Here is a 27,053-nt window from a genome sequence, read left to right as displayed (position 1 = left end):
TTAGTTTTGCCAAATATCAAAATGAATCCGCCACAGTTTTTTTTCTTTTTAAGTTTCAAACATGTAATTTTGATGAGGTCCAATGAATCATTTTGTTTTCTGTTTCCTGTGTCTTCTCTAAGAATTGTTACCTGGTGGCCCCACTAATTTTTATGTGAGTTGGAGGGGGGAATATACATTATAAATTTCCCAAGAAACAAAACATATTAAGAAATAAAACTCTCATCACTCCACCTGCCAGCTAAAAGCTCATCTACTATTTTAGCAAATAGCCTCCTGCATCACAAATTCAGAAACTTTCTACTAAGCATATTTCAATCTTGTAAATAATGTAATCTATCTGAATGATTAAGTGTCAAATGCCTGTAAACAATTATAATGATAGGAAGGATGCAACCACTAGGAAATGAAGTGACTCAAAGAAATACAAATAATAGTGTATAATCAACCTCAGACCTCAGTGCCAGGCTTTATATCAAGCAAATATCACTGTCTGTCAGGGGTCCTCAGGTGGACAGACAATAACTGTTTTATTTCCCCTCCAACTTTTCATTTGAAACACTTCAAATCTATAAAAAAGGGGAAAGAACAGTACAATAAATATCGATGTACTCTTCATTCACCTAGATTTACCAAATATTAACATTTTGTTACACTTGCCTTTTTTCTCTCTATATATAAACACATGTCTCTGTACACATTATGTGTGTGGTGGGTGTGAAAATGTGCCACATGAAACTACCATGTACAGCACAATTAACTGATGGTCCCAACTGTTAGCCTTCTAGATCAACACCATGTTCTTCCAAGGGCCCCCTTCTTGGGGCCTAGCGGTTCCCAGCTAATGACCGAGTTCAGCAGAGTAATAATGTAGGTCTATTCCCACAAGACATGGGTTCCTCTAATAGGTGACTTTGTCTTGAAGACTCCCCAGGGTATAGTCAAACTCTTTTGTAACTGTGCTATAGCCTGAGACTCTTCCTCCCGAATCCCCCTTCCTACCCCTCTCCTTCACAGGTGTAAGCCTGTCCTGTGGTCTGAACACCCTCTGCCACTTCTCTTTCTCCTTTTTTATTCCCCCCAATAAATCTCTTCTGCATCTAATCCCATCTTGGCACCCAAACTAAAACCATGTGTGTATCTGTGAGTGGATGGGAGCTGAGCCATGAGATCACATTGCAGGTGCCATGACATTTCAATCCTAAATACTTCAGCATGCATTTCCTAAGGATAAGGACATTCTCCTACATAATCAGTTATAAAGACCACATTCAGAGAAATTTAAGTTGACATTTAAAAAAATTTTCTGGCTGCACCTGTGGCATGGGGGATCTTAGTTTTCACCAGGGATAGAACCCATGCTCCCTGCATTGGAATGGCAGAGTCTCAACCACTGGACCACCAGGGAAGTCCCCTGATACAATACTTTAATATATGTACTTCATATTCAAATTTCTGATTTTCCCAAAGACGTCCTTTGTAACCTTTTCGATTCAGGATTCCACTGACAAGGATATGTTACATTTAGTCTTCGTGTCTCTTTAGAATTCTATAATCTAGAACAGTTTCCCAGCTCCCCCCAACCCCAATCATTCATTTTCCTTATGTTTTTTCCTTATATTTTTCCTCTCAATTTCTGAAAAGCCTTGGCCCGCTGTTTTGAAGAACGTCTTTCAATTTAGATTTGTTAGTCTGTTTTCTCACACTATGAGCCAAACATTTTTACCAGAAAACAATACCCTTCTTAGTGCCTCACATCAGGAGGCCCATGGTGTCGATTTGTCCCATTTTCGGGTACGCTGATTTTGATCCCTTAATTAAGATACCACTTTTAATAATCTTAAGATAAGAAGAACTAATATGGTTCTATATTCAAGGTAAAGCCAATCTTGAGATTACAAAACAAACAAAATAACAGCTAAAGAAAACATAACAGACCCCAGGAGCAATAATTTAAGGATTATTACTATCATTTTCAGGATTTATTCAAAGAGATTTACATTAAGTTTTAGGAGAAAATCCTTCATGTGTTGCACATATTTCTGCATGTTTTATCAGGGGAGGCACTGACTGCCTTTGTTCCAGACTATCTTTTTAGATTTTGTATAGTGAACAGTTTAGAGACAGCAGCTAGTGTCTCCTTCCAGAGAAAAGGTAGGTAGGCTTACAACCCTGGAAGATAATGTATCCGTTCAGAGCACAGAGCAGGCATGTCTAATGCCCATTATAAAATACCTGCATTAAGCACAGGGTCCCACTGCATGCAGCTGTCACCGGACCTCTCTTTTGTCACCCTAAGGGAATTAGGGCTTGACGAATCAGCACAAGGAAATGTTGATACTCTGGATATTGCTATTTTGGTGACTAATAAGGCCTTTCATCCTTGACTCAGGAATCTTATGTCTTCTGCCAGAATCCATAAAGCTATGGCAGACTAATTTGTTAGCTTGAAAGAAAGAATCCAGCTCTTCTCAAAACCAACTTTCATTATTTCCTACAGAAAAGTAAATTTTACTTTCCTTTTATCTGAAGTACATGAGATCACATCTCAATATTAAATTCCAAATTATTCCAAATTCTTTTCATCATAATTGGACTTATATGAGCTTACCAAAGAAAGGGTTATAATACCACCAATTTGGGCTTATGAAATAAAGGGCTATAATAATATCAATCTCAGCTTACCAAATAAAGGGTTATAGTTAAATCAATCTGATGCATTCTACTTTTTAAAAAAAATAATACTTTCTACCTTTACTTTGGCAATATTTTTTACCTCTACACCGGCAGAGGCATCAAACACGGCCACTGCACCATCTAACACTCTCAGGCAGCGCTCAACCTCCAAGGTAAAATCCACATGACCTAAGAAAAAGATGAGAAATGTAACACCACAACCACAACCACCGCCACATGATCCAGCAATCCCACTTTTGGGTATACACACAAAAGAACTGAAAGGATAATTTCAAAGAGATATTTACACCTCCATGTTCAGAGGGGCACTATTCACAATAACCAAGAGGGGGAAGCAACCCAAATATTCATCAGTTTTTTGTATTCAAATATTCACCATATATTTCTGTATATACACAAAATTTTGTATGTATCCCATAATGTCTTCCTTATGGGCAATGGAATACCCTTCAAAAGGAAGGAAGTACTGTCACAGGCTACAATACAGATGAACCCTAAAAAGTTTTGCTAAGTGAAATAAGCCTGTCACAAAAGGACAAATAGTGTACAATTCTATTATAAGCAGTATCTAAGGTAGTCAGTCTTATAGACCTAGAAAGTAGAATGGTGGTTACCAGAGGTCAAAGGGACAAAGAGAAGCTGTTTAAAGGTACAGAGTTTCAGTTCAAAAAAATGAAAAAGTTCTGGAGATCTATTTCACAATAATGTGAACAATCTTACTCTACTGAATGGTACACTTAAAAATTATTAAGATGGTGAATTTTACATGTTTTTTACCATGATTAAACACACACACAAATAAAAAAATCTCAAAATAATGTAGCACCTCTGCACTGCTGAAACAGCACTATACCTGGTGTATCAATAAGATTGATTCTATACCCCTTCCAATCAAATGTGACAGCAGCTGACTGAATAGTTATGCCTCGTTCTCGCTCTTGAGCCATGAAATCTGTCACTGTGTCTCCATCATCAACATCTAGCCAGGAAAAGAAATGACATAGTTAGGCTTAAAAGCAAGTATATTTTATAGGCCTTTGATTTCTACCTGACACAGTTTAATATGCTCTAAGGAAAACTGTTCATAAAATAAATTATTTAATATTTAATTCCCTTAATCCTTTTCTAAATTAAGCATCATTCTAGAAAAAGTTTTTTTAGCAGATGAGAAAATACAGCAGTGGCCACAGGATTGGAAAAGGTCAGTTTTCATTCCAATCCCAAAGAAAGGCAATGTCAAAGAATGCTCAAACTACCACACAATTGCACTCATCTCATACGCTAGTAAAGTAATGATCAAAATTCTCCAAGCCAGGCTTCAGCAATACATGAACCACGAACTTCCAGATGTTCAAGCTGGTTTTAGAAAAGACAGAGGAACCAGAGATCAAATTGCCAACATCTGCTGGATCATCAAAAAAGCAGGAGAGTTCCAGAAAAACATCTATTTCTGCTTTACTGACTATGCCAAAGCCTTTGACTGTGTGGATCACAATAAACTGTGGAAAATTCTTCAAGAGATGGGAATACCAGACCACCTGACCTGCCTCTTGAGAAATTTGTATGCAGGTCAGGAAGCAACAGTTAGAACTGGACATGGAACAACAGACTGGTTCCAAATAGGAAAAGGAGTTCGTCAAGGCTGTATATTGTCACCCTGCTTATTTAACTTTTATGCAGAGTACATCATGAGAAACGCTGGGCTGGAAGAAACACAAGCTGGAATCAATATTGCCGGGAGAAATATCAATAACCTCAGATATGCAGATGACACCACCCTTATGGCAGAAAATGAAGAGGAACTAAAAAGCCTCTTGATGAAAGTAAAAGAGGAGAGTGAAAAAGTTGGCTTAAAACCCAACATTCATAAAACTAAGATCATGGCATCTGGTCCCATCACTTCATGGCAAATAGATGGGGAAACAGTGGAAACAGTGTCAGACTTTATTTTTGGGGGCTCCAAAATCACTGCAGATGGTGATTGCAGCCATGAAATTAAAAGACGCTTATTCCTTGGAAGGAAAGTTATGACCAACCTAGATAGCATATTCAAAAGCAGAGACATTACTTTGCCAATAAAGGTCTGTATAGTCAAGGCTATGGTTTTCCCAGTGGTCATGTATGGATGTGAGAGTTGGAATGTGAAGGAAGCTGAGTGCCGAAGAATTGATGCTTTTGAACTGCAGTGTTGGAGAAGACTCTTGAGAGTCCCTTGGACTGCAAGGAGATCCAACCAGTCCATCCTAAAGGAGATCAGTCCTGGGTGTTCATTGGAAGGACTGATGCTAAAGGTGAAACTCCAATATTTTGGCCACCTCATGTGAAGAGTTGACTCATTGGAAAAGACCCTGATGCTGGGAGGGATTGGGCGCAGGAGGAGAAGGGGACGACAGAGGATGAGATGGCTGGATGGCATCACCAACTCTATGGACATGAGTTTGAGTGAACTCTGGGAGTTGGTGATGGACGGGGAGGCCTGGCGTGCTGCAATTCATGGGGTCACAAAGAGTCGGACATGACTGAGCGACTGAACTATTCCATAAAAATATTTTTTTCTGTAATAACGAAGATTAAACTCTTTACATATTTTAATTTTACTGAATCATATACTTCTTTCATTTTTTTCCTAGTTTAACTTTCATTATCCCATCTTTATCTGATGTTCCTCACACCTGATCCCTTGACAGGAGGCAGAGTAATGCCATAAAAGAACACAGACAAACCAAATTTTAATTCCAACCTTATTACTTCTCTACAATATTTTTTAAATTTTTACTGGAATATAGTTGCTTTCCAACGTTGTTAGTTTCTATTGTACAGCAAAGTGAATCAGCTAACTCTTTCGCAAGTTGGGCAAAAGACTCTTTTGCAATCCCATGGACTGTAGTCGGCCAGGCTCCTCTGACCATGGATTTTCCAGGCAAGAATACTGGAGTGGGTTGCCATTTCCTTCTCCAGGGGATCTTCCCAACCCAGGGATCAAGCCCGAGTCTCCTGCATTGGCAGGTGAATTTTTTACCACTGAGCCACCTGGAAGCCCCATTTTCCCATTTACACGGCAAAAAATTCCATGAGAAATTCATGTGTTTATCATTATGATAGGAACCTATCATCATGAAGATTCTCATCTTGAATGGTTTTATCCTTTATAAAAGTCTCAGCCAATTCCAAAGACCTAGAGAAATTGTTCTCAATGGAGCACATTTCAAAATCACTTTGGTGGACTCCTCTGGTGGTACAGTGCATAAGAATCTACCTTCCTATGCAGGAAACACAGGTTCAATCTCTGGTTCAGGAAGATTCCACAGGCAACGGGCAACTAAAGGCCATGCACCAAAACTACTTAGCTGATGCAGTGCCCACGCAGCCCGTGTGCTGCACCTACTGAAGCCCATGAGTCTAGAGCTTGTGCTCCACAACAGAAGCCACCTCCATGAGCAGCTTATGCACCACAACAAAGAGTAGCCCCTGCTCACCGCAACCAGACAAAGCCTGCAAGCAGCAATGAAGACTCAGTGCAACCAAAAAAAAAAGTTAAAAGGACATGATGCCCTCCGTGTGAAAAAAGAAAAAGAAAAAAACTGTTTCACCAGAGATAAGGAGCAAGGTAGAAAAAAAAGAATGGCAGTTTTTGACATATTATAATAAAAAAAGTAAATTCAAACTTAGGTAAATAATACTATTACTGGGGGTTAAAGATTAACAAAATCCTTTCTTGTTCTGCATGAGAATTTGACCTCTGGTTAACTTTCCAGGTCTTTTCTCCTACAGCCCAGAAAACAAGTATGCCAAATGCACTGCTAGGCAACATACTTATGGAAAAAATAATTTCTGACTGGTAAACTACACCTGACTTGGGAAGGACTAACAATGAATTATAAATACCTGATGAAGAAACGCAGCTCTAGGCTTCCCTGAGTGGGGTATGGCATGTCCTTTGTGAGAAACCTGGAAGGTGGCCCACAGAGCTGTAACAAGAGATACTCCTCCAAGGCATGAGCTTTCCAAGCTAGAGTGGCTCCTGTGAATCTTGTTACCTTACACCTAAGCTATCACTTTTGGGTAGCCAAAGAAGACAGTTTCCACAGAGCTCTGTAGACTGCTGTAAGAACTTCTGCAGGGAGAAACACCCACTGCTGCTCTGCTTGTAAGCTATGTTCCTACCCCAAAGACTTCTGAGTAGACCAGTGCCAACTGCAGCCCAAGACACGAGTCCGAATGTTTACCTGAAGCTACAAAGACCCTTTGGTGAGTACTGTAACCACCTTAACTTTATGCTGTGGCTTAGATAGTACTGCCGCCATGCCATACTCAACATCTCTGGGTTGACTTCTTCATCAAAATATTACCCAATGATGTTTTTTCTAATGGGGGCGGGGAGAGAGAGGAGAAATCCAATCTAACCTCCCAGTGATCTTGTGTATCCAGAATAATATAAAATTCTTTCTGTGGTGGTAGTTTTTCCTGCATCAATATGAGCCATAATTCCAATATTACGAATTCTGTTTAAAAGGGAAGAAAAAAAAAGACATGTATTATAAGGTGGACATTACTGAAACTGTAAAACCAAAATATCTATGCAGTGCAATTTTAAAAACTGGTTAGTATTTCAACATTTTATATAAAAGTGTAAAAATGAGAAAAATGGATAATGTATCACTCTCACAGTATTCTGACAAAACAGCTAAAGAGCTAACTACAATTCTGTGAATATCTTATATTTATTTCTATGAAAAGTGTACTGCTGCTACATTAAAAACTTCTAGCATTGAATTGAGACAACAGCTTTTTAAGAGACAAACCAACATCTATTTATAGTTAATTAGGTAGGGCAGGAAGTTATAAAAATTAGAGCACTCACTAAATGCTGAATTAAGCCTGTGAGAGACACCTGTAATATTTCATGGCAGCCTATGGAAAAGACAGTATCAATGATGAGACTTACTTAGCAATAGGAGGATTGATGATGGAATGAAGGGACTTGATATCATTTCCTATTAAACCTAATGGAAAGAGTGTTAAAATTGAACTGTTAAAGAAAAAGTCCTTAATTTATAAATTAAAGAAATTAAAAGAATTTTAAGCAAATAGTATAATACCAATTAAAGTAAAATTCAAACTAAATGTAACACTCATTTACCTAAAATTTATTTTCTTGCACTCTCTAAGAAAGCTTGATCTTGAACCAAACAAACAACAACAAAAAATGCACAAGGACTTTGCTGGTGGTCCAGTGGCTGGGACTCTGCACTCCTAGTGTAGGGGGCCCAGGTTCAACCCCTAGTCAGGGAACTGGATTTCACATGCCACAACCAAGAGATCGCATGCCATGACTAAGATCCAGCACAGCCAAATAAATAACTTAAAACCAAAAACAAAAAACACCACACACTCCTATAAACTGACACAGTCGAGGCTTGATGAGCAAAAAGTGATACTCATATCATCTGACAATGGTTTTTGTACAACTTGGAACCTACCATGCCTCAGCAATTCCAAGGACATAATACCTTTAAAGACAGCCTAGGAGGTATCACTGAATAGGAAAGCTATAATAATCTAATATTTATGGAAGGCCAAATAGTATTTCTGGAATAAAAAAGTCATGATGACTTACTCCACACTTACCATTTACTCTATTAATACTAAAGAAACAATGCAGTTACATTTATAAATTCAATCTACACCTTTCTGGTATTTAAACCAGTTCTCCCAAACTTCTATAATAAATTATGAAGACGTCTATTACATTTTGAAAACCTGATGGCAGTCTGAAGACTGGATGATAATCTGTACTGCTATGGATAAATCTGCATGGACAAAACACAGAAACCCCTTACTCACCAATAAGGCAGGCCATTAAATTCACATGTCTTTACAAGTTACACAGCCAATTGGTATTTTTGCTCCAGTATTCTCACATGACAAAGATGGTAGTGAGAACTGCTACAGAATGAAGTTACAGGTGAACCTTGATCAACAGAGGTTTGAAGTGTGTAGGTCCACTTATCTGAGGATTTTTTTCAATACATGCATGCCACAGTATTACAGCCTGCAGCTGGATGCATCCGCACACGTGGCACTGCAGATGCAGTGTGCTGAACCACCTGCTACACCTCTGAGCCAGCTACTCAAGCCACCCACCCTTCCCTCTGCTCAGCTCATGAGGATGGACAGCACACGAGAAGTGTAAGTCGACTGATACTACCTCTGAGCATCTACCAGAATGCTTCAGTTCCTAATAATCTCAAAGAAATAGCCAAGAAGTAAGAGAGAGCCACTGTTTTAAAAATGGTTGGTGATTCCCAATAAGGGAGATGCTTGCAAATGAGAGAGAGAGACAGAGAAAAGGAGAAAGCAAGCAGTTTAAGAAAGATGAGAAGAATCTAACATCTGTACCTGGTAGGGAACTGTAATTTCTTCCAAGAAGCACATGTAGCTTTAATCTTTTTAGACTTGCTCTTATTTTAGAGGAACACATATTCTGGTGAGGAGAAAAAGAAACGTTAATTTTATTTTGGCATAACTTTTTACTGTAGCTTTAACACCATGACTATGCTTTGAATCTTCATATAGTAGTCCCAGTTTATTAACTCCAACTCTTTTAAAAAGTGACAACACAAAATTATACAAGAAAAAAATAAGGCTAAAGTTAATACTGAACTGACCTTAGATGATGGCTCTTCTAGATCTGCAGCATTAACATCACAGGGATCTTACTTGAAAGATAAATTCTTGGGACCCATTCCACTCAAGAGAATCAAACTCTACAGGTAAGGTCAAATAATGCATCTTAACAAGCCCGCCATTCATCTGTAGACAGACATCTAGGTTGCTTCCATGTCCTAGCTATTGTAAATAGTGCTTCAATGAACATTGGGGTACAGGTATCTCTTTCAATTCTGGTTTTCTCAGGGTATTTGCCTAGTACTGAGATTGCTGGGTCATATGGCAGTTTTATTCCTAGTTTTTTAAGGAATCTCCATACTGTCTTCCACAGTGGCTGTATCTAATTACATTCCCACCAACATTGCAAGAGGGTTCCCTTTTCTCCACACTCTCTCCAGCATTTTTTGCTGGTAGACTTATTGATGATGGCCATTCTGGCCAGTGTGAGGTGATATCTCATTGTAGTTTTGATTTGCATTTCTTTAAAAATGAGTGACCTTGAGCATCTTTTCATGTGTTTATTAGCCATCTGTATGTCTTCTTTGGAGAAATGTCTGTTTAGGTTTTTTTTTTTTTACCACTTTCTGACTGGGTTGTTTGTTTTTCTGGTATTACGTTGTATGAGCTGCTTGTATATTTTGGAAACTAATCCTTTGTCAGTTGTTTCATTTACTATTATTTTCTTCCATTCTGAGGCTTGTCAGCCCAATAACTAGGACATGGAAGCAACCTAGATATCCATCAACAGATGAATGGATAAAAAAGCTGTGGTACATATATACAATGGAATATCACTCAGTCATAAAAGGAACACATCTGAATCAGTTCTAATGATGTGGATGAACCTAGAGTCTATTATACAAAGTGAAGTCAGAAAAAGAAAAACAAATATTGTATATTAATGTATGTATACGGAATCTAGAAAGACAGTACTGATGAACCTATTCGCAGGGCAGCAATGGAGATGCAGACACAGAGAACAGACTCATGGACACGTGTGGGAGTAGGAAGGGGAGTGTGGGACAAATGGAGAAAATAACATGGAAACATAAACACTACCATACGTAAAACAGATAGCCAATGGGAATTTGCTGTATGACTCAGGGAATTCAAAGTGGGCTCTGTAACAACCTAGAGGGGTGGGATGGTGGGAGGGAGGTGCGAGAGAGAGGACATACGTATACCTATGGCTGATTCACACTCACATACGACAGAAACCACACAATATTATAAAGCAATTAGCCTTCAATTAAAATTAAATAAAGCAAAAAAAAAAAAAAATAACAAGCTCTCCAGGTGACTCTGACAGCTAGAAAGCTTTTAAAATACATTCAGGAAACAGGGAAGGGAGGGGGAAAAAACTAACATTTTTAAAAGCTCCCAAGTTATCTTCTTGTAATGTTCCCACATAGAGGTTGAATGTTCTCCATCAATTTATCCCTAGACCACTAGATTTAATGGCTGTCAATATATCTGGCATTGTTGCAGTTAGTATATGTAATGATTTTGGGCTGTCACAATCTGCCTTTCATGATGTCAAGGAATGCATACCTGTGATTTCTGTGTTATTTCTACTTAGTTACCAAGTTGCTGGCAACAAAACACTATCATTATAAGAAAATAGATTAAGAATAGAGAAGAGACTCAACTAATTAAATTTCTACTTCATAATGACCAGGGTAAGACAGTATCATCTATCAAAAGGTGTACATTCTGAAAGCATCAGAAATGGAAACACTGAAGAAAATCTGTGTAACTCCTTGGGCCACTAATGACCTCAAAATGGAATATAGTCTCAATATGCTGCACAGGTAATTTTAAAGTAGCAAAATTAATTTATAGACTAATGATAAGGCATGCTTCTTGTTGGCTACAGATTCTTCCATACGCCCCATTAAGAAATTGCTGATATACTAGTATAAGAAATAAAAAATTTTTAAACTAGTATATGAAATACACTAGACCTTCAGGGAAGTCAAGTAACTGAAGTTGTCAAAGTACATTTAACTTTACAAAAAAACCTTACATTAAAGTAGTGCAAGCTGGATATTTTCTTCTGATTCACTGCAAATATCCTTAAATTGGACATCTTGGCCCTCTAAACTTATTCTCTGAAAAAGAAATAACAGAATTGCAAAACTAAGCTTATGTATTACATATAAGACATACATAACGTAAATGCAGTATATTAAGTAAAAATGTACTACTGTTAAAAAGTACAAACAATACTTTTAGCTATCAAAAAGTCAATGCATAATTCAGAAAATGAAAACTCAAACTAAACATGAGAAACATGGATCTCAAGTCCCTTATTTTTTCAGCATCCTTTAACTCTTCAAGAAAGATGTGAAGATACTGCAGAAAAAGACATATTGAAATTACAAAAATACACCAAGCAAAAAAGCATTTTTATGTTTTAAAAAAACAGAATTAAGTACAGAAAGGTAAGCATCTACATGTTAAGTTGGTAATTTCTCACTGACAGTATAATTTTTTGGTTTATCTGTATATTCTGATTTTTCAACCAGAAATATATAGAAGCAAGTCCTCTTCTCTGATCATGGAAAGTTAGCATCTGTAGTTTAAAAAACATATACTAAATATTCACCATGCATCAGGTACACTCTCAAAGCAATGAGAAAAATGCACAGAAGCATATGAGATAAGGGGGGTGGGCACCAAGCAAACAAACAGATAAGGTTAAACTCCATCGGGTACCTGTTATGGAAGAAGTCACGTTAAAACTCGTTATCCTTTCTAATCTTCTCCCTTCTGTTTCTTAAGACAGAAACATTCACTACCCTTAGTTAGGAAGCTGCCAGTCCTTTTGATTTTATTTCCCAAATATATTCCCTCTTCATTTCCAATACTAAAGTTCAGAATATTTGCAAAACAACATATGTTAATCTATTCTGAAATAGAACAATTTCAGAATTCTACCATAACACAATACAGAAGCTCACCAATATGGCTTGATCCCACATTGCAACCTTTAAGAAACTATCACCTGTCAAAACCTGGTATATAAGTTGATCCACAATTTTCTGAAAAGACTTATTAAAATACTCCTCCTTTGCCCAACCACATATATGTATTCTGCTAGATTTTCTTCAGACACTTCAACCAAAAAACATTTAAAAATACATACATACATATATATATATATATATATAGAAGGAAAATGTGTATATATATCTATCTATCGGGATATATATATACACACATACATATATCTACATATACATATATATCGGGAAGATCCCCTGGAGGAGGGTATGGCAACCCACTCAGTATTCTTGCCTGGAGAATCTCTTGGACAGAGGAGCCTGGCGGGTGACAGTCCATATGGTTGCACAGAGTCAGCTTAGCACAATACACAGTAGTGGCAGCACAGTGTATAGTAACATAACTAACAGTAGTAGCACAATCATAGTAACATAACAAACAGAGAAGCAGATATAAGCTGTTTCCTGTTAAGCCAGACATTTAAGACTTGTAAAATTATAAAACAATATAAAACACCCTTCAAACTAAATCACTTTTGTTTTTGAAAACAGGTATTTGCATTATAGTATATTAATGACATTAATATATAACGGATTTATTATTTTAATGAATTATTAAGAGATTTTAAAGTTTTGCTTTCATTTCTAATATCTGAGTATCAATTATAACCCATGTAAACAAAACTGTTCTTGAGTTCTGACTCATTTTTAAGAGCAAAAGGTTCCTATAGACCAAAAGTTTTTAACTTATTCCACCACTGTGTTTCCCAAAGTAAATGCCCATGATTATTATTTTAGGTTACAGAGGGAAAAAAAATGTACTAAACAAATGTTAGAAACAATAGCAACAAAATCTATGATTTTGTGCGTGCACACGTGCTCCTTTGTGTCCAGCTCTTTGTTGCAACCTTATGGACTGAGCCCGCCAGGCTCCTCTGTCCATGGGATTCTCCAGGCAATGGGCTGCCATACCCTCCTCCAGGGGATCTTCCTGACTCAGGGATCAAACCTGAGTCTCCTGTGTTCTCCTGCACTGCAGGTGTTTTCTTTACCGCTGGGCCACCTGGGATTTTGTAGTATTGCTTTCATGAAATCATTTATGTAAAAATGTCAATTTAAGGAAAAATATTAAGTAATTAATAGCTCAGGTGACATTCAGTTGTCAGACTTAAAAAGGTAGTATTCAGATCACTTAAGTGGAAAATACTGCTTGAATCTATCATCTTGTCAATTTCCTACTTAAAAACCTGTAAAGTCTTTTAATATGACAAATTTGCCCCTAACTACCTTCACAGCCTTGTACTCTCCTACTCCTACTCTATTCCAGGAGCTCTAGCCAAAATTCCTCTGAAACACCATGCTCTGACACCTTCACACTTTTGCGTGTAATGGTGCCGCTGTCTGAAAGCAGTCCTCAAATCCCCAAAGCCACACACCTGGCAAATTTCTATTCAACCTTTAAGCCTCAGCTTGGAAGCCTTTCCTAATCTCCTACGAAGTTTTCATACCACCTCCTCTCTGCTTTCATAATACTTGGAACTTATATTTACGCTTGACAAACACGGTATTTACGAGTCATCTCCACTACCGACCCCAAAGGAGGGATCTTCTATCAGCAGCCTAGCACCATGCCTCAAACATATTTTTGACCTACGAAGTCATTTAGGGCCTGCCCCTGAAATTCTTCTTCCTCTTGGCTCAATGATTTTCAATGAAAATGGTTTCCTACTAGTACTATCAGATGATTCTTTATACAAGGTCCAGACCTCCTCAGGTTCAGACAACACATAAGCACAACTGAGGCACCTTCCTTGGCGATCCAGTGTTTTTTAACACTCCGCACTTCCAATACAGGGGGTGCAGGCTCAATCCCTCACCAGAAACTAAGATCCCACAGGACAACCGGGGAGTGGCCAGAAAGTAAAAACAAACAAAAACGTAACTGAGCAAAGCCCTATGGGGCCTTCCAGAACAGAGGCCCCTCCCATGTCCTCCACTTGCCTGTTGTCGGTAGAAAAACTTTATCCTCTAGGTCTTCCCCAAGTTCCAAAAACTAATTTAATAAGAGAAGTGAGAAACTGCAGAAATAAAACAGCAAAATGATAAAATAATAAGTTCACCCATTCTGAACCATGTTCTTTGAATTGTTTTGCAGATACTGAAACCTCCACCAGGTGGAAGTTAACAATATGATGCGGACAAGCAGGTAGACTCCAAATGATTGGAATAACTATCCATGAGCCGATCACACACCCACAATCCCCCTCCCTCTCTGTATCTTTAAAACCTTTCCTTGAAAGCGTTTGGACAGTTGAGGACTTTTAAGCACTAGCTACCGAGGCTCCTTGCTCGTGTGTCTTAGTCCTCAGTCGTGTCCGACGTTTTGTGACCCCATGGACTGTAGCATGCTAGGCACCTCTGTCCATGAAACTCTCCAGGCAAGAATACTGGAGTGGGTAGCCATTCCCTTCTCCAGGGGGTCAAACTTGAGTCTCCTGCATTACAGACAAATTCTTTACCATCTGAGCCACCAGGGAAGCCTTGCTTGGTACCCTGCAGTAAACACCGCACTTTCCTTCACAACCTGCTGTCAGTAGATGGACTTTATCGTGCTCATGCAAGTAGACCCAAGCTTGTTTTGGTAACATAAGTACTCACTAAAAGGTGTGACACCTTATGTTATGAAAAGGGAAAGTAACGAGGGGAAAAAGCTAAATATCCGTTCTACATGATCAACAAGTTACACAATCTATAAACAAAAGAATTTATAGACTATTTAAACTAAAAAAAATCAGTGGACTATCATGTCTATAAGGCTTAATACACAAAAACAGGAATCATGGGACACTAAAATACAATCACAAAATACATTAGTATGCAAGCATAAATGAAGATGTTGTTCCTGAGGATGAAGTAATGTATTAATAGGAAAAGAGATTCTAAAGCATCAAGTTAAAATAGTCTGTTTACATATGGGATTTGTTACCATACTTAGTAATTTTTCCTGAATCAGAAACTTCAATTCAGATTTGTGTCATATTCAATATTCTCAGAAAAGTATCAACTATGAATCAGGTCAATATGTTCATCACTGATTAATGTCAATCCCTACTGTCATTTTTGCTTTTTTTCTTTTTATATTGAATAGAGCACCTCAAACTATCTAAACACTCATTTTTACCACAGGATTTACATCACAAGTTCTAAGACGAGCTATTTATCTAAACTTTTAAAATTCGTCTAGCATTTAACTTAACTGAAGAAAAAAGCTTGGGAAAAAAAAAAAGCTTGCTAGAAAAAAATGCTCAGTAATTAAAGATACTCTTAAAGGTCAACTGGAAAAGTACCTTCCAATTCCTTGTTCTTCTAACATTTAGTGAAGCAACACAGGAACTGGTTATTGGAAACATGACAATGGGTAACACATGATCCCCAGCCTCAGGAAAATTGTGACCTTTAACAACCCTGTATATCAAAACAACAAACATTTCATTCATAACATCTTTTGCACGGCTTTTACTACCGTACCTGTTTCTCCTCTTTAACAAATCAATTTACAAAGCAGCTCTCACATCCTCCTGGCTTATTCTTCTAATCTTATCTATACCAATAAACACTATCAAAGTATCATACAGATCAGGGGAATACATTGTCAAGCTTCTGACAGCCAAAATGCAAAGAGTGGCTATCTAGTATATACTTTTGGGATATGCACCAAAGTAGTGATGATACCCTTCTTGGCTACTGCCAGTTAGATAGAAAGAAATTTTTTAAAGAGAGCTTTTTGTTAACATTGATTAGTTTAGGTCATTTCTATCCCACAATCCCAGGTGAAAGTAAAAACAAATGATAAACAATGTAGCAACAACATTGCCTCTTTTTCACATAAATCAAAAGGTGACTACTGCTTAACCTCTAAAATATTTTCTATTTCTGATTCAGAAGGGAAAAGGGCATATGGCTTTGAGAAAAAAAAAAAAAAAGAAAAAGCCACGAGTTCGTAATTTAAACAAACCTATTAAAAACTTCCATGAACTGGCAGGAAGCAAAAGAAACCAACACACAAAAGTTCATACTGTATGATGACAATCATGTCAATTTAAAATAGACAAAACTAATCCGTTCTGTTCAAGTCAGGATTGTAGGTACTCTTAGAAGTGAAAAAGGCATGAGGAGGGCTTCTCATATGCAGGTCATTTCTTGATTTGGGTGCTGCTTATATGGGTATATTCAGGTTTTGAAGAATTCACTAAGAACGTTCATCTACAGTACACATTTGTCTTCATGTCACAGTTATTACACGCCAATAAAGTCTTTTAAAATAAACTTTTTAAAATACTTTTTAAAATAAACTTTTAATTATACTAGAAATGTCAAGTGGGCCTTTCACTTGTGGTGAGAAAAAGCCAACTGGACTTTAGTCAGAGGACTTGCCTGAGTTCCAAGTCTTCTATGATCTTTAATGACTAACTTCAAATCTCTGAGCCTGTCTTTTCATCTATCACATCACATGATCCACATGAGAATTCAATTCAATTAACAAGAATTTATTGTCTACCACTGTCTACTAAGTAATGGGGTTAAAAGTAGTGAGCAAAAAAAAAGCAATCCCCGCTTCATGCTGTCTATATCCTAATCAGTGACTACAAATAAGAAAAGGAATAAAACACACAGCATCTCCTATGGTGACAGGTGCTTACAGCAAACAATTAAGCAGGAAAGGGGAACTGAGGCAGCACTAACTGTAAGTAAGGAGCTCCTACACTGTGCTGTGCTTAGTCGCTCAGTGGTGTCTGACTCTTTGCAACTCCATGGACTGTAGTCCGCCAGGCTCCTCTGTCCATGGGGATTCTCCAGGTAAGAATACTGGAGCGGGTTGCCATACCCTCCTCTAGAGGATCTTCCCAACCCAGGGATCGAAGCCAGGTCTCCTGCATTGCAGGCGGATTTTTTACCGACTGAGCCACCAGGGAAGCCCAACAATAACGTAGTGTGTAGACTACTCTTTCTCTAGGGGATTTTCCCGACCCAGGAATACAACTGGGATCTCCTGCATTGCAGGCGGATTCTTTACCAGCTGAACTACCAGGGAAGGCCAAGGAGCTCATGGAAGGCCTCAATATAACAGTGACCTGAATCAGGTGGGGAAGGCAATACCAGGGGTAAATGTATCCCACGAAGTCTACGTAATTTACTGCACTTGAAAATATACAAATGCTAATCAGAATGAGTTCGGATTCTAAAGAAAATAAGTCACATTAGAAGATGAAGGCTTAAAAAAACTGCCTCAAATCCATGCTCTGAGACTTTGGGAGACGAATAACTGAATGACTTTCCAGACGTAATTAAAGAAACTTCAGCGACCATGCTTTACAAGGTAAAACGGGCACTTTCTTCGGAACCACTAGAGAACGACGAAATGCAAATTCACACAGCCCTGTGCACCAAAAGGCCTCACGAATTTCAAAAATTAGACAGGACGCTGTCTTTCTTTTCTGACAGTCGTTGCTGTTGCTGCTGCTAAGTCGCTTCAGTCGTGTCCGACTCTGTGCGACCCCATAGACGGTAGCCCACTAGGCTCCCCCGTCCCTAGGATTCTCCAGGCAAGAACACTGGAGTGGGTTGCCATTTCCTTCTCCAATGCATGAAAGTGAGAAGTGAAAGTGAAGTCGCTCAGTCGTGTCCGACTCTAGCGACCCCATGGACTGCAGCCCACCAGGCTCCTCCGTCCATGGGATTTTCCAGGCAAGAGTACTGGAGTGGGGTGCCATTGAGGCCCAGTAATTTTACTTTCCCTCTACAGTAAGTTTTCATGCCTCCGCATCCTTCTCAGTCGTGCACACATTACACACGGAGACAGGAACAAAGACCAGTCGCTCTCGCCAGAGGGAGAGAAAGGCCCACACCTGGGCGAACACCGAGGTGAGGGGGCGGGAGATTGCGGTCCTCGTGTCTGCCTGGCTACAGCATCCTGGAAGGCCTCCAGTGAACTGCGTGGTCCAAGGCACGAGGGAGCCGCACGGCGCGGCCCGGTACCTACCCGGCACTCGGTCGCATCTGGAGGCCGTCTTTTTCCCGCCCGGCTGGTGAGAGCCGAGGTGCCGGCCGCAACCAAGGATGCAAAGGCCTTACGGTCTGTCTCCGAGGGCGCCCTACCGGTGAGCTGAACCTAAATCTGTTTCTCTTTGCCTCAGTCGGCGCCGCACTCCGCCACTTCCGGCAGCGCCCCACTCAAAGGCTGCCGGCTAGCAACTTCCGCCCTCTTAGCTGAAAGTGGAGAAAGGAAGCTCGGAACGGTTGCGTCGCGGATTTTCTGGAGCACGTCGTTAGAATAGACCCTTTCCTGTCGCGGGTGGTGCGGAGTTGGCTCGTTGGTCTCTGAGAGCCGAAAATTGAGAGCTTCTTCGCGCCGCGGAGACTGCACCCGGCGGCTCGGCAGCCGTCACCATGGTGAGGAGGTCACCTCGGGAGCTCGGGACCTAGGGCGTCGGAGGTGGCGGGGCCTGGGGTCCCATGGGCGCCTGGGCTGGCGGTGAGGGAGGATAGGCGGAAGTAAGGTGCTGCTGAGGGAATGAGGGTGGACTCCGTGGGGTGCGCTCTTGCTCAGTCGTGTCCGACTCTTTGCGACCCCGTGGACTGCAGCACGCTAGGCTTTCCTGTCCTTCACCAACTCCCGGAGCTTGGTCAAACTCCTTTCCCTTGAGTCGGCGATGCCATCCAACCGTCTCGTCCTCTGTCGCTCTCTTCTCCTGCCTTCAGTTTGTCTCGGCATCAGGGTCTTTTCTAATGAGTCAGTTTTTCGCATCAGGTGGCCAAAGTATTGGAGTTTCAGCTTCAGCATCAGTCCTTCCAATGATTATTCAGGAGTGATCTCCTTTAGGATGGACTGGTTGGATCTCCTTGTTGTCCAAGAGACTCTCAAGAGTCTTCTCCAACACCACAGTTCAAAAGCATTAATTCTTCGGCGCTTAGCCTTCTTTATGGTCCAACTTTCACATCCATAGTCTGGAGTCAAAATAACCTCACTTTTGGTCGATGGAGTGGATTATTTGCCTGAGCACAGGCTTTTGGAGTCAGACAGGTTTCACTCTGCTGAATTCCTGACTTCACTTAAAGTTGTGTGGCCATCAGTTCCAGATCCTAGTGATAACTGTACACTAGTCTTTAATCCCACATCAGTCCTCATCTCAGCTGAGGAAACTGAAGGTATGCCCTGCTGAGGGCCAAGCAGCTGGACGTACAGCCCAGATCTGACTGCCAGATCTTTTGTCTTTCTACTACGTGCCTAATCTGTGTTTCTGTGCGAGGTGGCAAATCCACATACCCTTTTCACGGCTGCTGCCAAGTTTATGTGATAGCAATTGAAAACACCACACAATACAAAGTAACTTGTTGATTGTTACACTTAGAATTATTTTCCGTGTTGTTGGAGTTGGCCTCACACCATTGTTTTATTTTTGTAATCTTAAAATACAAATAGACTGGGTCCGTACGTTTATAAATAAAACTGGCATATAAAACAGGCGCTTAAGAAGCAAAAGAGGACCCCATACATTGCTAATGAAACGAAAAATAGTACAGCCGCCTTGAAAACAGTTTGGCATATGTCAGAACAAAGACGTCTGGGTACACGTTTATTCAATGAAAACTGGAAACAAGCTAAATATTCGTCAACTGGTAAATGAGTAAACAAACGGTGGTAAAAATAAAATGACTACTTGTCGAATTGAAGTATGGATTCATGCAGCAATGTAGGGGAATCTCAAAAGCCTTATGCTAAGTGAAAGAAGCTGGATGCAAAGGTTGCATTCTGCAGATTCCATTTACTTTCATTCTGGGAAAGGCAAAACTAGAACAACAGATGCCAGGTTGGAGGTGGAAAAAGATGATTTACTTCAAAGCGACACACAGCTTTCTGGGGTGTTGGAAATATTATTTTGACTGTGGTTACAGAGCTGTATAGCTTGTGAAAACTTACAACTCTAAACCTACATGTACATATCTTTATATGTGTGTAAATTATTCTTTAATAAAACTGGATAAATTTTAAATTTTTTAAATAAGTATGAATGATGATTATATTGAAAACCCAGATATGGATGTTCAGAAAGAGCGATTCTAGAATCAGATCGTCTCTTTTGTGGTCCAGTGGATTTTGGACAGTTCTCTTCAATGAACTTTCACTGAGTTTATTACAGAAGTAAATCCTGACACCTCATATCATCCAGGATTAAAATTTATTTAACTTACCTCACATGATTAGGCTTAATAGTGCAAGAGTTATTTAATCAAGTGAGCAGTGGATGATATACAATGATCTATACTTCATATGCTGCTCACAAGAAAGTATTTTAGAATAATTCTGTCAGTTTTGTTTTTTTTTTAACACTTCTTGCATTGTTATAGCCACAAAATGAATATATTGAGTTACACCGTAAGCGCTATGGATATCGTTTGGATTACCATGAGAAAAAGAGAAAGAAGGAAGGTCGAGAGGCTCATGAACGTTCAAAGAAGGCAAAAAAGATGATTGGTCTGAAAGCTAAGCTCTACCATAAACAGCGCCATGCTGAGAAAATACAAATGAAAAAGACGTAAGTACCATTTATTTGTTGTACCAAGTTAAATGTCTTTTGAGTATTAGTTGTTAAAACTGATAATCTTGAGTCTTTCTCATTCTTGGTAGTATTAAGATGCATGAAAAGAGAAACACCAAACAGAAGAATGATGAAAAGACTCCACAAGGAGCAGTACCTGCATATCTACTGGACCGTGAGGGACAGTCTCGAGCTAAAGTACTTTCCAATATGATTAAACAGAAACGAAAAGAGAAAGCGGTAAGCAGTAAAAAACTGGTCTTTATTTTTGTTGTTGTTGTTCAGGAGAATTACTTAAATTCATATTTGAGGTTCTTAGTTTCTTCAGTTAAATGGAAAAATAAAGTCCAACTGTTACCATTATTTAGATGTTGAAGTCTTTCATATAAAATGTTTTAGTAATAAAAAAGGTTTGTTTTCTTACCATGAGAACATTCAGCAGGATTTAATTTTTTTTTTTAAGAATGTCATGCATCTTTAGTTTTTAAAAATTATTTAAGGTAATTCCCTGCCGATCCAGTGGTTAGGACTCTGCACTTCCCCTGCAAGGGGCACAAGTTCAGTCCCTGGTCAGGGAACTAAGATCCCGCACATCATGGGCAGAAAAAAGAAATTATTTAAAACAGCTTCTTATACTTGACAGCTCCTAATGTTGTGGTGTTATAGAGAGGGATACAACTGCTTCTTGTTTTTGTTGCTTTGCAGTGCCAAAACTGGTTAAAAAGTAGAGTAGTGGAAAGCATCCTAAGTGATTTGACTCAGATAAAAATTCAGAAATTAAAAAGAAAAAAAAAAACTTCTGGCTTTAGTGTCAGATTCGGCTAAATTTTGCTAAAAGCCGAGGGAAAGACATAGATACTATTTTTAAACACCTGTGGATAGAGTGACAAATGTAGGTAGCAGCAGAATATGCAGTATCTGTATTTAAAGAACTGACAGTCTCCAGATTTGATCTGTAAAATCTTACTGCTTTTTTTGGTATGTATCAAAATTGGAACCGTAGAACTTCACCAAATTTTAGAGACTATCTACTTAACCTCTCTTCATTTTACAGATGAGACTGGAGTCCAGGAGTTTTGTGAATCAGTTTTCACAGGCACTTATTTATGAAATGCTATAGGGTTTGTCCTTCATAAATAGGCCCAGAATTCTTTCTGCTGCCTTGCGCTGCTTCCATTCCCCCGCCCCCGACAGAATCTACATTCTAAGGAGGTACAAAATATGGAGTGATGATTTTGTCTTACTAATAATATTATCTAAAAATCCATTCAGGGTAGAAATAGGGAGATAAGAGATGGAGACAGTCTTCCAGTTTTACAGTATAAACTATTTAGCAGTAAACTTAACTACTGCCAATTAACTTTAGGCTTCTTGAGGACACAGTGTAGATCTCTAGAAAAATACCGTTGCTTAAGCAAAAAAAGTGAATCTACAACTTTGTACAACTAAAAAATACTGGACGTTTTATTCTCATTCTCTTTTACTAATATAAATTTTAATTGTGATCTGTTTTAGGGAAAATGGGAGGTCCCTCTGCCTAAAGTTCGTGCCCAGGGAGAAACAGAAGTATTAAAAGTTATTCGAACAGGAAAGAGAAAGAAGAAAGCCTGGAAGAGGATGGTTACTAAAGTCTGTTTTGTTGGAGATGGCTTTACTCGAAAACCACCTAAATATGAAAGATTCATTAGGCCAATGGTAAGACCCTGTTAAGAGTGCAGTGGCTTAAAGATCGGTTCCTATGGTAAACCAGATAATTTCCTAAAATTCCTAAAACTGGTATAACAAAAAAAACATATTGAAAGATGTTTTTAAGCTGATGATAGGTATTGTTTAGCACTTTCCCACTACTGTCAAGAATCTTTGGCTTCGTAGGAGATTTGAAATGAAAAAGAATTCTCATTACAAAGGTTGTCAGTGAATCTGGACTTGTAAACATGACAGAGACTTCCCTGAAGTTCCAGTGGTTAAGACTTAGTGCTTGCAATGCAGGGGACACAGGTTTGATTCCTGGTTGGGGAACTGAAATTCCACAAGCTACATGGTGTGGGAAAAAAAAAAAAATTAGAATCTTCATTACCACACAGTCATTTTACTCATTCATCAAATGATCTACTATATGCCTGACACTTGTCTTTGAGAATAGTTAGAAAATTGGAGGATTGTTTTTTCAAGAGTCAATTCCAGTTTAGTAAGAGAAGTATCAGTGCCTTTGAAAGTATTTACTTAATATGTAGTCATTGACAAAAGAGAGTATTAAAATGGGCCTTCAGTTTCTATTGACAGCAGTAATGGCCAAACTCAATCTCCTTCTCTCCTCCCCTAATATATTTTTGCAGAATGCCTTTAAACAGAACGAATTCATCTCCCAACTAGACACCAGCCTGCTTAGAAAAACAAAGAATCAGAGGGGAAAGTTGGCAGTATTACTCTAGCTCTCAACCTGAAATCATTTTCAATGAAATAAAATGTTGCCTAACAGCCGGCTTGTATAAAGTTCTATTGGAACATAGCCATGCCCATTTATTTACATATTGTCTACGGCTCTGGGTGACTCTGGTCTCTGTCTTCTCTGGGCTGTCTGCTGACCAGTATTAACCATCAATGCAGAGAGCTGACAGTCTTTTTCACCAAGGAAGGTGGCTGAGGTATCCTCACACTATTTAGCCTGGGAACAAGTTATTTAACCTGCTGGTCCTTGTTTTATCTTTTTTAAGTAGCGGGAGTTGTTAAGGCTGTCGTGCTGAAATGCACAGTCTGTGAGCTCTGGCACAGTGCCTGGCATGTCTCAGGCCCTCAGGAAGTATACACAGCTGGACAGCTGTTCCATGGTGAAAACTTTTTAGGAGTATGTGTTTGAGTTTTTCCTCACATATTTTTCTGTAACTATCAGATAAGTTGTCTATAGAATTAATTATATTTTCTCTTATGCCTTAAGATGAGATAATATTCAATCCTTTTTGGAGTGGGGTGGGGAGACAATTGGAAAAGATAAGCAAAAAGAATCAATATTCATCATTAACATCTTTAACTTGTGTTTGGCTTACTAGGGATTACGTTTCAAGAAGGCTCATGTAACACATCCTGAACTGAAAGCCACCTTTTGCTTGCCAATACTTGGTGTAAAGAAGAATCCCTCATCCCCACTATATACAACTTTGGGCGTTATTACCAAAGGAACCGTCATTGAGGTGAACGTGAGCGAGTTGGGCCTTGTAACACAAGGAGGCAAAGTCATCTGGGGTAAGTCCAATTTGAATATGGGGTTCTTGGTGTTATAATCCTAAAATAGACATTTTTAAGTTGACATGAAATATGCAGCAGATTTTAGTGCAGTTAAACTTGATGTGAATAATACTTAGAAAATGTGAATGTTCTTAATTTACTGGTTTCGGTTACATAAACTACATTGCTAGATATTTTTGGTTGCTTTTTGTTTAAAAAGGTATTATTAGAAAAGATGGTAAGTTACAATTGAAACATACTGGAAGAAAATAAACTAACCACAAACGGGAAGGGAGGCATACATCAAATATATAGCTACACTACTTAAGTGACAATTACAAATTAAAATGTCATATGTAACAATTTTAAATTCTTTTTTTCTTCATTTTCTTAGTTTTCTGCTTTCAGTACCCAGGTATTTCTAAACTTTAATGTTCTTTGAAAGGGAAGAATACAGTGTATAGCTTATTGATTCAATCTTCATGAGTCATTGGCATATACTTCATGTTGACTAGAATTTAAAGTAAGTTAATAAAACTAAGCATTTTTTGGCTACTGGTTAGCCACAGTATTATGCTGAGAAGGTATTTTTATTTAGTTCTTTTTCAATAGTTTTTACCCAAAATTAACATTGAAGTTTTAACAAATGCTTTTTTTGGCATCTGTGAAGGTGATCATACTTTTCCCTCTGAAATATTTATGGAATTAAACTGATGTATTAATAGTCTTCCTAGTAATAAACCATAATGTATTTCTAGAATGTACCTTCCTTGGTCATGATGCATTGTTCTTTTAATATTCAAATGATTCAGGTTTTTAAAGTTTAATTTAGGATTATCTTTTCTGTGATTTTAAGTAAGATACTTTTATTTTCTATGTTATCTTAGTTGGGTTTTTGTGTCTGTATAATGCTAGGTCAAAGGAAAGAACCAAGATAGTTTACTTTTTCTATGGTTTAGAGAAATTTTTTTGAACACTAAAAGGTTCACTTCTCCTGCAGGTTTTCTAATGGATTTGCAAAAGTGCATTATTTCCTACCTTGCTCCTGGTACAGACCAGGTGCCAGTAACCTGCAGCCTGCAGGGCTGCCGCTGGTATTGGAATACAAAACCAAAATAGGTTGTTAAGTTGATTTGAAACTTAGTTAATAATATTTGATACTTTTTCCAGTAAGAATTGTGTGGAAAAGCAGTGCTCAGGTCAACCCACAAAGGCATGTTAAGTGATTTCATTTTATAAAATCTCATGTAATACCACAGTTGTTCACTTTTTTTCTTTCTTAAAAGTGATGATTGTAAATATTTTAAGCAAAGATCGTATGTATTCTTTTTTATTAGCTAACATCCCTCACTGTTCTGTTTTGTTTCTCTTAGGAAAATATGCCCAGGTTACCAATAATCCTGAAAATGATGGATGCATAAATGCAGTCTTACTGGTTTGACAGCAGTTACATGCAAATAACTCCTTATAATTACTGAAGATTACACACCAATTGGGAAACCGTTACTCTGATATTTCTGAATACTACCAACCAACCTTACATGTTGTCTTCAGTCAAAGAAAACTATTTATTCTACTGTTTTAAAAAAGAAAAAAGCCAACATTAAAATGATCTAGTTTTACAAACTGGTCTTTTGCATCTGTTTAGCGTTTAAATGTTCATAAAAATCAATTGATTAAAAAATATTATAGAAATATCTTACTTCAACAGTATTTGCATTAATGAGTGGTACTATGCAGTGCAGACCTGTCATTTAAAAAAAGGAAAAGCCAGTATAGCTGAAAATACCTTTTATCATCAAGGTTAGTGCACATTTAAATGTGAAGAATAGGCCAAGCAACTTTGTCATGTCTAAGACCTTACCTTAGGTCTTCTCCTCACTGTAGATTATTAATCCAAAGACATGCAGCATTAACACATTTTAATGAAAATACTTTAAAAGTGTACGAGAGATGGCACATTACACTATAAAGTTCAAAAGAATGATAGTAAGTCAGAGAATTAGTATCTTAAACATTTTTCCCTTCTCATTCATCATATACCGTATACTTGGAACTATATTTTCTACTCAAGACGCATAAAAAAAATAAACCAAAATGTTTATACTTTTAGCATTGTCTATATTCTAAACTTAGGGTCAGTTCAATTCAGTTCAGTCGCTCAGTCGTGTCTGAGTTGGTGTCCATCACCAACTCCTGGAGTTCACTCAAACTCAACGTCCATCGAGTCGGTGATGCCATCCAGCCATCTCATCCTCTGTCGTCCCCTTTTCTTCCTGCCCCCAATCGCTCCCAGCATCAGTCTTTTCCAATGAGTCAACTCTTCGCATGAGGTGGCCAAAGTACTAGAGTTTCTTAGGGTAGCATATTTATATTTTTAGAATGGTAAAAATTAAGTAATTCCAGATAAAATAGTTTTTAAAAGACTGCACTAATGCCCTTAAAAGGAAATAAATATATTTGCAGTTACTTAGATAATATTAAGAAGGTCATGTTTTAGTCAAAAGCACATCTGTGATCTGAGTATGTTTGTGACTGAGCTTTAGTGTGTTTATATATTGTATTAATTTATAATCACATTAATTTTTTTCAATTCTGTTTATTTTTTTTAAAGTCTGTCTTGAAAGTACAACCATTGTGATTAATTGTGGCTTTAACAAAATCAGTGTAAACAAATCCAGTATCTAAACACATCTTCACCAATGAAATTAGGGAAAAGGGAAGGTATTTCAAAACATAGACAATCACAAAATATAGGTTTAATTACTACTGTTAAAATTGGGGAAAAAAAAAAAAAACTACCAAGAAAACAAACATAAGTACTTGAGTAAGTCTTGCTATTCCAAAGAATGTAACATCTTTC

The 27,053-nt window shown here is 38.3% G+C and overlaps 2 protein-coding genes across 5 annotated transcripts in view; one reads left to right on the top strand and one right to left on the bottom strand.

Moving 5' to 3' along the window:
* Positions 1–18,502, bottom strand: part of GFM2 (GTP dependent ribosome recycling factor mitochondrial 2) — a 70,717-nt gene extending 52,215 nt beyond the window's left edge. For 3 of the 4 annotated variants that reach the window (XM_061393248.1, XM_061393246.1, XM_061393249.1), the window contains exons 1-7: positions 18,412–18,502; positions 11,393–11,477; positions 9,097–9,181; positions 7,643–7,700; positions 7,102–7,199; positions 3,551–3,676; positions 2,777–2,865 (exon numbers count right to left, since the gene is read on the bottom strand). In XM_061393248.1, coding sequence (XP_061249232.1) covers positions 2,777–2,865; positions 3,551–3,676; positions 7,102–7,199; positions 7,643–7,700; positions 9,097–9,181; positions 11,393–11,455 — 519 coding nt within the window. In that variant the 5' untranslated portion in view covers positions 11,456–11,477; positions 18,412–18,502. Of the gene's footprint in view, positions 1–2,776; positions 2,866–3,550; positions 3,677–7,101; positions 7,200–7,642; positions 7,701–9,096; positions 9,182–9,365; positions 9,465–11,392; positions 11,479–18,411 lie in introns of those variants that run through there. The other variant, XM_061393247.1, reaches the window with a different exon arrangement.
* A 227-nt stretch (positions 18,503–18,729) lies between these two features.
* On the top strand, positions 18,730–25,816 carry LOC133233450 (ribosome biogenesis protein NSA2 homolog). Its single transcript, XM_061393259.1, has 6 exons — positions 18,730–18,821; positions 20,778–20,965; positions 21,058–21,208; positions 22,484–22,663; positions 24,016–24,208; positions 25,564–25,816. Exons 1-6 carry the CDS (start codon positions 18,819–18,821, stop codon positions 25,629–25,631), a joined length of 783 nt encoding a protein of 260 aa, XP_061249243.1. The 5' UTR covers positions 18,730–18,818; the 3' UTR covers positions 25,632–25,816.
* Positions 25,817–27,053: the final 1,237 nt, after the last annotated feature.

This window comes from Bos javanicus, chromosome 20 (genome assembly GCF_032452875.1).
Source record: "Bos javanicus breed banteng chromosome 20, ARS-OSU_banteng_1.0, whole genome shotgun sequence".
In the NCBI taxonomy this organism is placed as follows: domain Eukaryota; kingdom Metazoa; phylum Chordata; class Mammalia; order Artiodactyla; family Bovidae; genus Bos; species Bos javanicus.
Note: the sequence above shows the minus strand (reverse complement) of the source record. Positions and strands in the feature narration are given on the sequence as shown.